The 14,104-nt window shown below is 39.2% G+C and overlaps 2 protein-coding genes across 2 annotated transcripts; both read left to right on the plus strand.

Moving 5' to 3' along the window:
* Window positions 1-2,189: 2,189 nt before the first annotated feature.
* LOC134866315 (aquaporin-1-like) lies at window positions 2,190-4,541 on the plus strand. The gene is given in 5 exon segments (XM_063886420.1): window positions 2,190-2,235; window positions 2,238-2,644; window positions 3,264-3,425; window positions 3,627-3,707; window positions 4,011-4,541. Coding segments are annotated over 5 exon segments (858 nt in total). The 5' UTR covers window positions 2,190-2,204; the 3' UTR covers window positions 4,188-4,541.
* Window positions 4,542-8,189: 3,648 nt separating this feature from the next.
* Window positions 8,190-9,950, plus strand: LOC134866161 (aquaporin-1-like). The gene is given in 5 exon segments (XM_063886154.1): window positions 8,190-8,682; window positions 9,094-9,252; window positions 9,543-9,623; window positions 9,716-9,805; window positions 9,807-9,950. Coding segments are annotated over 5 exon segments (717 nt in total). The 5' UTR covers window positions 8,190-8,376; the 3' UTR covers window positions 9,888-9,950.
* The last annotated feature ends 4,154 nt before the right edge of the window (window positions 9,951-14,104 follow it).

A 14,104-nucleotide genomic window follows, 5' to 3' on the forward strand; every position in this document is an offset into this window, starting at 1 on the left:
AATATTTGCGCAATCACTTCCGATACATGTTGTGCAAAGTTAAAGTTCTGCACCTCCCTTAATCCAACATCCTTACGGCACTGTTTGTTTTGTCGGGAACAGATGACTTTACTGTATGTTAATTATCAATAACAAGTGGGGTTTTAGAATACTTCTCTGTGTACAGGGCTGTAACACATTTCCTTAGGCATTTTAATTGCGTAAGATTAAGCTGACTCATGCTTCTTTTGTAAATGAACAAACATGTACTTGTTCTTTGAGGACAGAACATTCAGGTGCCTCAATTAATCAAAGGTAACAGGATTTTTTTTTTTGGCTCGATGGAGGTTATCTTGATGATCATGCACATTTCTTATCAGGGAAGATCATCTTGGTTACCTCAGTTTTGAGAAGCTTAAAATGTTAACTGAGTCTCCATAACCAAGTTAATGACAAAACTGCAGACTCCTACATTAGCTCTTTCGCAGATGTAAAACCAGAAATATTACAATGTGCACAAATACAGAACTGTAGGTTACGTCTCACAGTTAAACATTGCATACTATATTATACTAATCCATCTTCCATGGGTTTTTTGCATTTTCCGTCTGAAATACTGAGATACCTTATTATCTGACGTTTTTGACATGAATTTGGATGTCCAACAAGTCCCTGATTGCTTTTGGATAGCTCACCATGAATTTCATACCTAAATTAATATTTAAAAAAGCAACGGAAGTAGGGTTAGACATGCATATGAAATATTCACCAAACATGACCACTCAAATGTGACAAATGCTGAATAATAAATCATTTATTAGCTCTTTTATCAGCCATCAAGTTTTCTCTTTTAAATGTTGGTTAGTCATTGCTTTTCAACCTTCTTTGTCACGTCAGCTGGAGCACATGCTGTTAAAGGGACTGACAGGTTTCCATGACAAAATGAGACATAAACTGCATGGTTGCAAATCCCACATGAACAAACGTTCACCTCCCCTGCATACACTTAATTTATTCAGTGTTTTTATGATGACACTATTTCTTAATTTTGTTCACCAGTCCTGGAATGTATCACTCCTCAAGTATGATATGTCATATTTAAGGTAAATCACTCATAAGCATCATAATGTATGTGGTTCTTGTGACACAGTTAAATATATTTGTTTTAATTCAATCAGAAATGTCAACCCTTAAATGTACATTATGTCATTTTTTCACAGAACAATGTTCTCAGTTTAATCAATAATGTTGTTATCAGACATGTCAAATGTCTGATAACAACATTACTCTTACAGAGACACCCACAGGATAGTAGCAGGTAAATTTCATGACGGAGCGAACAGTGGCCTAGCTGCTTTTTGTCGTCACGCCCCCTATAGTTGGGTGCCAGGTGCAACAGACGGCTTATTTCTCAAAGTTGATATTTTACCCTGCTTGAACTTATTCTCTCTTTTTTTCTTACAGTTGTAGTTGCTCCATACACTAGAAATGTGCTCTGTTATCATTTATTTTTGTTTATTTGGGGAAATGTGTCTCCTCTCTTAAGCTATACATACAATATATTGAAAAAAATAAAATAGCAGAGGCTTGTTTCTGTTATTTTGTGTATTACTATTTATTCTCTGAATTTTATTTTCATTCTTTATCTTTGTCTCAAAGCGTGTCTCAGAGCTGGCATGTAAAATGTTTTTGGGGTGGTTTTGTAAAAGTTTGTCAGTGAAAGGAAGGGTGAGACCTGAAGTAACTTTTTGGGAGTTGCCTGGCTTTTCTCTGGCTCTCCCTTATGTACTGTCACTGACCCGTGGTGTTATTAAGACTTCTGGAGTACAAGATACGGTTAAACAACGTTGATACAACTTTTTTGAACAGAACCACAAATTGGACAAATTATTCTTAAAATGATTTAAATTAATTATGATTAAAAGCACAAAAAAAATACAAACTGAAATCTCACAATCACAGTTTCTGTAGTAAACTCTACCTTTGGATTCAGCTATTTCAGGACCAAATTCTATTACTTACAAAAGTCCAAAGACCAGAGAGTGGTGCAGGGAGGAACTGGGAGAGGGGTTGGAGGACAGGGAGAGGAGGAGGGAGGGTGAGTGAGCAGAGGGAGGGAAGTGAGAGACCAGTCTTTTGGATTTCTCATTAATTCAGTGTGACCCTCTCTTTCAGTTTTTTTTTTAAAGCCCTCCCACTGACCATAATCAGCCCAGGCCTTATATATGCAGCCTGCCGCTGTTGTTTGTGAGTACACTTTTCAGAGTTCGAACCCACAGCCAGACACCCACACTGCACCACCATGAGAGAACTGAAGAGCAAGGATTTCTGGAGGGCCGTGCTGGCTGAACTGGTTGGCATGACCCTTTTCATTTTCCTCAGCATCTCAACAGCTATTGGGAACAAGAACAACTCCAACCCAGACCAGGAGGTGAAGGTGTCGCTGGCCTTCGGACTGGCAATTGCCACGCTGGCTCAGAGTTTGGGCCACATCAGTGGGGCCCACCTGAATCCTGCAGTCACCCTCGGGATGCTCGCCAGCTGCCAGATCAGCGTGTTGAAGGCCGTCATGTACATTGTGGCTCAGATGCTGGGTTCTGCTCTTGCCAGTGGCATTGTGTATGGAGCACGTCCAAATACAACTGTAGCACTGGGGCTCAACTCTGTAAGTACATATCATGTAAATGCTGTTGACAGAACATGTGATAATATGTCAAATTTGGGAAGTCAAACCTCCAAAACTTCCAAAGAATGTGATGCACTGCGATGTGATGCAACAGGATATGTTTGAAGTGCCTTCAAATTTCTGATGTGAACCACCCAGGGAAAACTGATAATGTAGGCACTTAATTTGACCCTGTTTTTTTTTTGCATTCTGTCATTGCTTAACATTTAATAGTGCTGACACATAATTTAAGCATGCCTGACTGCAAAAGCTTCTTCTCAGCTGTTTTTGAAAATGTGGGGTTTTGGGGATGGCCGCTACACTCCTCTCCCTGATATCTGTAATGTGTAACATCAGCTGTCTCCTTGCCAAAAAGCTTGTGAGTGCAAAGGCATGATATCTGCTCACTTAGGAGAAACTGTTCTGCCCCATACACGGTGTGCCACAGCTGAATAACACTGATCAGGTTTTCCATGTAGCACTAGAGAGCCTGTGCCAAATTGCAGTCAGACTTGCAGGGCAATGCCAGCAGCTACTAAATGGAAAGTTATTCTGATGGGAAACAATCTATCTAACTGACATAGACTGACAAACTGTTTTTGTTTTGGATCCTCTATAGCTCAACGATATCACTCCCAGTCAAGGCGTGGGCATTGAGCTCCTGGCAACCTTCCAGCTTGTGCTGTGTGTCATTGCAGTCACTGATAAAAGGCGGCGTGATGTCACCGGCTCAGCACCCCTGGCCATTGGCCTCTCAGTATGCCTGGGACACTTGGCAGCTGTAAGTAGCACCTCACAACCACATCCGAAGCAGTTTATCTAGAATTAGTCACAGTATGTAAACAAGTAACAGACATGAGTAAATGAAATATCCTCCATTGCTATTGTTAAAGCTAATACCCCTCACTCCCTACTCTATAATACCACCAGACCATGAAGCTGAAGATATCCTCTCATGCTGTCTCTTTGTTGTTGAGTACAGATCAGCTACACAGGCTGTGGCATCAATCCCGCCCGCTCCTTTGGTCCTGCTTTGATCCTGAATGATTTCACGGACCACTGGGTAAGTCATAGATGGAAGCACAAAAACTCTTTACGCGTGCCTCACATTTTTCTGCATGCATATTACATGTCAAGCTGAAATAACTTAATGAATGCCAAACAGACTGATGACTCCCTTACCTGTGAACCGGTTTTCACTAGTTAATCAGTTATGGTATTCCTATTGTTTCACAATTAGCCCTGCCAGATATTGATAAAAGTAAACCTTTTGAACTTGACTATCTTCCATAGATAATGGCAGTTTTGGGCATGACAGGTGTTAACCAATGCCAATGTAGGGACTGATCAGAATGTTTCATTGCAGGTGTACTGGGTGGGGCCAATGTGTGGCGGTGTAGCAGCCGCTCTCATCTACGACTTCCTGCTGTCCCCGAAAAGTGATGACTTTCCTGATCGCATGAAGGTCCTGGTCAGTGGCCCAGCTGGTGATTATGATGTTAACGGAAGCAACGACGCTACTGTGGAGATGACGACGAAATAGCCCCTTAAAGTCACAATCATTTCATTTCAATTTGTATATGCTCCTGTAAAAAATATATAATGTAGGTTATTTTTTGTGCTAATGTGAAATACCAATGAGGATTGTGGTTACGGGTCAGTAGTGTCACTTTCAAATTCACTAGTTTGTTTGCCTCTCACACATAAGATGCTCAAGCATACAAGTCAAGGAGGAAGTGTGCTGAAATATTCTCCCATATCAGTATTCTATGAAGAGACACTTTTTGTATACTCTATGTGCCTGTAGTTTTTTTTTCTAATGGATGATGTATTATCTGTGCACTCTTGAAATGTTTCACTTTTTTAAGTAAATAAAACACTTGTTGTTAAAAAAATATGTTGTGTGCTTTCTGGTTACTAAAGAAAAAGTGGCATCTGATTTTATAGATGACATTTTTTCTTCTTTTACAATTATGAAACATGAAAAAAAACACTATATTAGATAACTATTCTCTTATTTTAAAGGGAAAATATTCCATTATATCATAAAGTTATATCAGCCAAATCAGATTAGAGTGCAGTATATTGGGATTGAGATACTACTGAGTGTGTTTTCCATATTTTTTTCCGGATGAAAACAGATTCATCCATGGTCAGATTAACCTTTTAGGGGCCCGGGGGTACACACTTGCTGTTGGGCCTCTTCCTGTGGACCTCTTAGGGTTTAGGACCCCTAGAAGTGTGAGGCCCCTGATGATGGTCCGTTGGTAATCCAGACTTGGATTTAACTGATAAGAAATGAGTGTCTGCATTCCTGAAGAACTAAAGCCAAATTATGTCATTTATTATTCCTTATCAAACATGTTTCAGCTTCTGTATTTCTCATTGACTGCCATCACAATTTAACAATCCATTTGATGAATACTATTAAAGACGCATGCTAATCAGAAAAGAAGTGAAAGCGCAGACTTTCTCAAAGGCAAGTCAGACAGATGAGTAAAGCAGAAGAACCAAACAAAAGATGAAACCACTTTAAAAGATTGATTGGTTTTTAAATACATGTAAAAGATAAGAAAAAGAGCATAATCTGGGAGATTAGCGCTATCAAAGGTTAATTTAATTCATTGGTGGTGTGTGTGTGTGTGTGTGTGTGTGTGTGTGTGTGTGTGTGTGTGTGTGTGTGTGTGTGTGTGTGTGTGTGTGTGTCAATTGTATGTGTAAACAACTTTGATTAATAGGATCATGGACTAATCAGCATCCATTTAATTGAGATTCTCCTCGTGGTGATTTTAAGTTGAGACAGAAAATATGATCTCTAAGCCATCAAAACAATATGAATCCTTTGTGGGAAATATTGGCTTACATTTTGGCAACAGATACTGAGCTTTCCTTCCAATATCAAAGTGTTTTCTTACCATCCAGCTGTTGTTGCTGATTGATAGTAGCTACTCGTGTGTTCAACAGTACCAATAACAGGTTGCAAGGTTGGTGCAACTGTCTGCCTGACAGCGCATGCTGGGGATTTCATTGAGCAAACCTCTCTGCAAAGAAATGTTGAACCTAGCTAAATGTTTTGCTGGACTGCAACACAAGGTCATACATTATCTTTGGTGCTGGGGGAATAAAATGTGGTTTAAGGATATCCCCAAAGGCTTATAAGATTTGTCTCACAACCTACCGGGAGGAAAACTGACCCCAAGATTTAAAGCTTTGGTCTTGGACTCTGGATAAACTGCTGGAGATTAACAGACAAATCCAAACTGGACCTACTGAACATAAGAAAAATGTTATCATCTTTCAAACAATCTCAAATAAATGGGTTTTTCTTTCAACTTTTGCTGTTTATCATTTATGATTTCATGTTTTCACTTATTTCTAACAACTTGGAGGGGTATTATTGAAGTTGTAAGTTACATTTCCCCTGCTTAACAGACCAGCATATATATTGATTATATACTTGACTTGCTTCTACTTCCGCATGATTACATTTTCTGTGTGTCTCCTATAATCTTAGGCGAGGTTCAACTCTCATGACAGACCACATAGATAGATCCTCTAAGGGGTTCTTCAGAAAACCTGCATGTTGATGTGATATATTCATCTGAAAGACTATATTTTGGGGGGATGGGTCATATTTTAGTCTTATTTACATCTGAAAGCCAGGGATGTGAAAACCATGGGTGAATGAAGCGCACAAGTGATGAGGTGTTCCCACTGACACAGGAGAAGGCTGTAATGCTGTCCACATCAAGACAGAGTTTTACATCTTTCTCTCTGACAAATCAACTGGGAGGAAATGAATTGTATTTGCTTGATAATTTCAAATCACATCTGTTTCAGCAAATGTTTATATTTTATTCAAGGCACTTTTTAAACTGATTTTTCAAACAACCTTTCAATAATAAACTAAATAAGCATTGTAAAATTAGGATCAACATGAATATATTATCTGCATGCAATTATGATGTATTACATCTTAGCCCTTAACACACAGAAATATTCGTTTATGTAAACAGCTTTCATATATTAGGTCATTTTGTTTAATCATTTGGTAAAATTTCTCAAAACTGCAGCATTTAAAGATATTTTTTATATTTGAATCGTGATTTATGTACGTTTTCATTCAACACATTTTTGTCTTATCCCCCTCATTGCATAACAAAATGAATGTGTTTTTAAAGCTGTTATCAAACCTGCTGAGGAATGACCAAATACTGCTATGTATTGATAATCATAATAAAGCTCTGTTTCAGTCAGTCGACTCATATTGACTATACCTCATATGAATGTAGGATATGTGCAGATGTTTGGCGTCTGGAGATGGATGTGGGGGCTTAAGAAAGGCTGCAGCACAGTATACGGTATGAAAAATATGTTTTATCAAATTAAATATTGTTTGACAAGAGTTGTCAGGCCCATAGAGCTACTCCTACTCATAAGGTTATAAAAGCATAAACTTTGTCCTTCCTGTCAGTTCTTTACGATTATCTCTCCACTCTCCTATCATATTTACTTTATGATGTGCACTAAATTGCTCCACAGATCTTCCAGCTTGCCCTTCAGAAGTATTACATCCTTCACTCTCTCAATCAGGTTATCATGTCCCATCTCAGTTGTCTTGACTGCACATGATAGTCATATTGCAACATATCGCATCTGAAGGTCTGAAACTAATCTCAGACAGATAGAAATAACTATTCATTTTTCAGAAGTTAAAGAAATAACAGAATTTGAAAAAGCAAGACAGATTTTGCAATGAAGTGCTAGTAAAGTTTATTTTATACAGAAGAACGATTTTCCTTTTGGGTGGACCATTGCAACCACAGTCAAAGGTGATGCTTTGACAGGTCTGCCTTTATTTCTGCTGACAAGAAGACAAGAAGCAGTGTGACCCTTTAACCCATCGGTCTGTTCACACAGACGCACAGAGAATTAGAATGGGAAACTGGTTTCCTTGCTGTGAATTCAAAGGATCCCATTTCCTTCACAGCAGCATATGAGTGATGTTGACTTCAATGCAGCCAGCCCTGCATGGCACATGCTCAGAATAGAAGTAGATGGAAAGATAGGCAATTGTTTGACAAAGAGCTGCAACAAGTAATGGGCAGGGAGTGTCCTTCACACATCTGGATGCTGTTCACACTTTGGATTTTACATTTGCCTGGGACTATGCCAAATAACCTTACCTTTTTAAAAGATCTCAAAACCCTTTTTTAATTTAATGTTACAGCAATCATAAGTATTTAATTCTGCTTGCAAATTGCTGATTGCTAAATGTGAAAATGTGCACTTTAATGCTAATAAACTTGCTATTTTTGATCAGATAACGTCATTTACATCTTATAACATTTCTAAATCACTCAGTTAACACTTTTTCTCACATAAAGTAACAGTAAGAAGTCGATTTAATGAGTAGTGATTAACAGTAAAAGCAGCACTGCTGAAGTACTGAAGAGAAGTTCATTCTCATTGGTTGAAATTAACCTCTCTCAGCTGCTTATAATCAGGCCTGATTTTTTCCAAAGCCACACACTTGTCACAACTGGTGAATGTCACTCATGGTGTTTCAATCGGGTGGCTGTTTGAAGCACATATCAGCCACAGCAAAGGTGTACTGTTTAAACACAGCCCAAAATATGTCTGTTAGCATGAAGTGGACTGTGTTCTGAGTAGCCATGGCAGAAATTAAAACGGGGGCATTTTAGAGGGCAGTTCTGGCTGAGTCTCTTGGAATGATCATCTTTATCTTCATCGGCCTTTCCGCTGGAATAGGGGACAGAAATAATTCTTACCCTGACCAGGAGATAAAGGTTGCTTTAGCCTTTGGTTTGGCCGTTGCGACATTGGCACAGTGTATCGGTCACATTAGCGGTGCCCACCTGAATCCTGCCATCACCCTAGCCCTCCTAGCCAACTGCCAGATGAGTATGCTCGGGGCCTTTTTCTACATGACGGTACATATTTTGGGAGCAGTGGCTGGTAGTGCCATTGTGTATGGTATCAGGCCAGAAGCCACAGAATCACTTGGTGTTAACAAAGTAAGTTGCATCCATGTGTTATCAATTTTCCTGAGTAACAGTCCCCTTAATGTAGAACAGGTGCTGCGCAGATTGAGTGGCAATTGGTGAACTTCCTTCAGACCGATTGTTCCCGTTTAACTTGCAAAAGTAATTCACTTTTTGTCTTTTGTTCTCATGAAGACTCCACAACATCTATCTGCTGGTGTTGAATTGTTTAATTTAAATTGTACAGAATCCTGGGTTGCACCTCTCATGCATGCAGGGATGTCTTTATGATTAAAGCTGTGCTCTCCTCTCTAGTAATTTTAAGGACTGACTCCGTTTGCCAATTATGCATGGTCCAACTATTTAGCGGCATGCTTTTTATTCCATTTAATCATTATTAACAAAAGAGGTAGATGGCTAAATGGCTTTTTTTCCTCATTGCAGCTCAATGGAATCAGCCCATTACAAGGTTTTGGTGTGGAGCTCCTGCTCACCCTGCAGTTGTGCCTGTGCGCGTTAGTAGTCACAGACAAAAGACGTGACGTTGGTGGACTTGCACCTCTCGTGGTCGGCTTGTCTGTAGTGCTGGGACATTTGGCTTGGGTGAGTATAGCAAAACATTTCCACACTTAATTAAATTGCTAGATGGTTTCTATATCTTGCTGTGGCCTGATACAATGGATTGGCACAGGATTCAAAAGATTCAAGATCCAAAGACTTTATTGCCATGGGCACAATAGCTAAAGCACAGTTGCTGGAAATGAAACTCTTAAGTCCCAGGTTCCTTCAAAAGTATAATATGAGACAAAAAGGAAATGGGGTGAACTGTCTCTGAATGAGGCTCTGATGACAGCCAAGAGACATGTGGTGCTTTCCTCGGAAATGCTTTACAGATCAGCTTCACAGGATGTGGTATTAACCCAGCTCGATCCTTGGGGCGTGCAATTATTCAGGAATCGTTTGATGACCAAGGGGTATGTATTAAGCTGTGAATCATATTATTCCAGTGCTGAATTTGTGAGTCCTATCTATTTAGCTGTGTCTGTCCTGTTATTTTGTGTTTCAGGTGTACTGGGCAGGACCGATGAGTGGTGGTTTGGTGGCAGCTCTTCTCTATGATTATCTACTGGCACCCAGAGATGAGCCTTTCAGAGAAAAAAACACGACTCCTCTTCTGCTGTGGTCGCTCACAAGAAATGTACATCTGCGAACCCTTGAGGAGATTACATAATGTTTAGGAGAGCATGTCGGCATGGCAATTACTAATGCTTGTTTATATGAAATAAAATACTTTGCCCTTTTGACTGCCTTGAAATTCAAATGTATGTGGCAGAGAAAACTGGTTTCATTGAAGGACAAGTTGAAGCCACTACGCAAATACAAGTATCAATTTGCTGAGGATTTCTGTTAAGACTGCTTGATACAATTTGAAGCCTTGCAGTGTTGTGAAGTCCATATCCTGCTCAGTCAGTGTTTGTGAAGGTCTATTTGAGACCACTTCAATTTGCTGATATACTTTTCCTGTGTTTGGCATGAATTGTCAAGATTCAAGATGTGTCCTCAATGCCATGTAACATAATTTAGCAGTGTGTGTGTGCCAGCAGTTCTGGAAACGAGCACCAAATCAGTTGCAGCATTAGCTACACAAGAGGCTAGTTGAGTTGTGTATACATTTTTGTACAGGTATTTTCCTGGCAGCGTAAGGCTTGCAGCGGTACAAAGGGGTCACCGGCTATATTTCTGGTGCCAAAACTAACATATACATTTAATGTGGATGTGAAAATCCTTAACACAGGAAAGGTCTGTTACAAAGAAGAACAGAGGTCATGATAAGACCATGAACAACTCTGAAAACAAAACAAATACTTGGTGTTATATAACGCTAAGGGGGGAAAAAGTTCTAAAACTCAAAAATTATGCTTGTCAAAAACCTGTATTTGATTGTACTGCATATTACATTTTGATTGCAGGAATCTGCTGCATAATATATTGTTTACATGTATAAGCATGCTACATATTACCAGTAAGAATTATTACATGAATAAAATGTACAGATGCAGATTCACTGGATGCGGTATGAATCCTGCCTGCTCCTTTGGACCAGCTCTGATAAGGAGTGAAATGAATGACCCGTGGCTAGTATCAGGAAAACAATTTGAAGCTTTTTTTTCTCTAAAATCCCATTACATTTTGTCAAAGACAAATGTAGCTGATTGCTGCTTTCAATCTAGGTGTACCTGCTGGGGCCAATGTTTGGAGGCATAGCGGCAGCTCTTATCTATGTCTTCTTTCTGTACCAAGGAACACAAAACTTCAGTACGCAGTGTAACAATCTGAATGAAGATCTACCCTCAATAAATACATCATTGTTTCATGGCTTTCCTCCCTTCAAGGTGGAATATTTCTCTGCTCCAGTGAAGGTAATTATAACTGTGTCAGTTTACTTCCTCATAAACCTACTAACGTGCATAATGCTATTAAATGCATCAATGAAGGAGAACCGCACTCATGGGTTTATCTTACTTATACGACTCAACATTACTCCACATGGATTTTTATGGTGGGATTTCAGCGACTGCTCATGTGACGGCAGCCAATCAGAAATCTCTCTTTGTTTGCATAACCTCAGAGGTCAGGGCATTGTGTTTAGCCTCTTGTTTTGAAGTTTCTCCTCAACAACATGGACAATGCTCTTTTTGTTGCCCCTCGGTCATTTTGTCTCAGACTGTCCTTCATCAAATTATTTTGGCACAACTCATGTTGTGCTTGATTATTCCAAAAATTGGCATGGAAGAACTGGTGCTCTCATTATATTTATCTAAACAGAATAAACAATTGGGACTGAAGGCTTAGCCTGATTTCAGAGTGACAGAATTATATTCAACACAATAATATGGTCTGTTAACACATTTCCTGTACATTCTCAAAGGCTTCTTTGATACAAACAAAGATCCAACCAATCAATTCATTAAACCTACATCCAAAGTATGAAATAACTTAATCTGTGCAATAGAATTTAAACAATCCAAAACACCATGTTCCTTTAGTACAATGAACATTGTCATCGTAGTGTATTTCCAGTCAAATTGCACAGACACTATCTAGTGCAGTGAAAAATAACTAGCTGTTCAAATTTGTATTTACCAGGATTGAAAATAGTCCTGCACAAATACTATTTATTTTAGCTTGAGAATCACCAAGCCTTTTTAAAAACAAATGTGTGTCCTGTTCTAAAGAACTTAAAAAAAAAAGAAAAAAGAACTGTGGAGTGACACCATACTTTGGTGCATACTTTGACTTGCTAAGCAGAACACAAAATACCATCTCTTAAAATGTGTAACCTCAACCCCCCGTCTCAACATAGTTACTGATGATGGGCCCTTATCTGAAAGCTACTTGCCACACTCACTCCCTCTCTGCTTTCCATCATTTTTTTGGCAAAAGTTCAAAAAGCTATGTGTCAGAAAGAGGGCCGGGGGGGGGGGGCACAGTTAGTAGATATCTGTAGAACTACGTGCAGCACTCTGCGTTTAAAAAAACAAGGTGCCAAACAAAGCCGCAGGGAAACAGTTCTCTTCTTCTTTTCATGAACACTGCGACCACACAGACGTGATGATAATAATCCCTCAGCTCTTTCTAGATGACTCCAGTGACATACAGTACGTTTTCAGAACGTTGGTGTTTTTTTTAATGTGGGCTCAAAACTTTGAGGTGAAGTTAAAAGCGTTTGTGTCGGCAGGACTATAAACGCTTGTCAGTTGGTGCAGAAGGTGAATGGTCCCACTTCTGCAATCTACTACAGAGGCCCTGACCCGAAACTGCTGGGTAAACAAACACAGATCAAAACTGGCCACAGTGTTCCCATTGGTTCTGTCAAAGTTAAAAGCATAGTTTGGGAATCCATGTAAAAAGGCTAACGTGACCACCAAAAAAAAAGAGAATGAAATCTGTTATTGCTCTATAATTCATTGAAATGTGTTTTACCGATAGTAACTCCAATTTGCTTGACTCAATAGTAATTTTACTTTGATTCTCAAAAAAACCCCACACATGTCCAACTTGACCTTCCAAATTATTAAAAAAAAGAGACAATTCTGTATGTGAATTATACACCTGGATGGATGGATTGGACCTTTAATGATTGCCGTTCGAGTGTAATGCTCTGCTGGTCATATGTGCTTTGTGACATTGTTGAACTGTAAAGCTTTACAAAAAAAAAAGCAGGCCCTGCAGCTCTGTAGTTTATTAAACTCAGTTTAATTGTACACCTATAACACATCAGTGTGCACACACGAACACAGAAGCAAAAACACATTAATATGTTAGCTGTGACATCTGTGAACCATGCTCATAAAGACTAGGCATGCAATGTCCCTAAACACTGAGAAGACATAAAACATAACATAATGGGAGCAACAATTATTAAGTGAACATTTCATTCAAAGTTTTTACAATAATTTTAAAGAGTGAGCAACATTAAATAGAAATGCACCTTGTTATGTAAAATTCTACAGGGATCATCAGGTAAAGGGTGGATTTCTGATTTATCCTGCCATAGTCAATAAGCGTACACACACACAAACACACACACACACACACACACACACACACACACACACACACACACACACACACACACACACACACACACACACACACACACACACACACACACACACACACACAGCCCATGTCTGAAGGCTTTAACATAACGGACAAAAATAGTGTGCAATACTGACACCCTCTGGTCTCAAATGTATTAAGGTCTGCATGATGATTACAGTTTTTTTTCAGTTGCAAAGCAAGGGCTCATTTTCTCAAAACACTAAACACAATTCACAAAACCACACACTCAAAGTACAAAACAACTCATATATCTTGCAAAATGAAGCGATGCACCCAAAACTACATAAACACTTACCAAATGACACATTCACATCACAATGCACTGTGTCCAACCAACTCTACACGGATGTGATCACTCTAAAGCACACTCATCTTTTTGGCCTTTTTCTGTATGGGGAGAATTCTGCACCAAAGAAATATGTGCAGAAACACAAATATTCTGATGAAACAAACCTTATTTATTTTTCTACACAACTAATAAGCGCAACATACATGCACAGCACATACAGTTACAGTTATGTGAACAAAAATGTGCTCAATATCAAAGAAAGAAATGGAAAAGAAAACTTTGAGGAAAGAAGCTAAAAACATAAACATAGAAATATTTTGGCTGAATTTGACCACCTGGCTGGGTCTGGCCTCATCATCAACAGGAACATCTTCCCTGCAGACATGGAGGGAAGAAGCTAGATCTTTGTCTAACCAACTACACAGTTTTCACCTCAATCTAAAGTCCCTACATCTGGTACAGCTGGTGACCTGAAATCAGAAAACTTTTGCCCGGTAGGCTGGTTCGAATCCTGAGCCGACTGGTCAATTGTGGCAATGA

Source organism: Eleginops maclovinus, chromosome 6 (genome assembly GCF_036324505.1).
Source record: "Eleginops maclovinus isolate JMC-PN-2008 ecotype Puerto Natales chromosome 6, JC_Emac_rtc_rv5, whole genome shotgun sequence".
Lineage (NCBI taxonomy): Eukaryota > Metazoa > Chordata > Actinopteri > Perciformes > Eleginopidae > Eleginops > Eleginops maclovinus.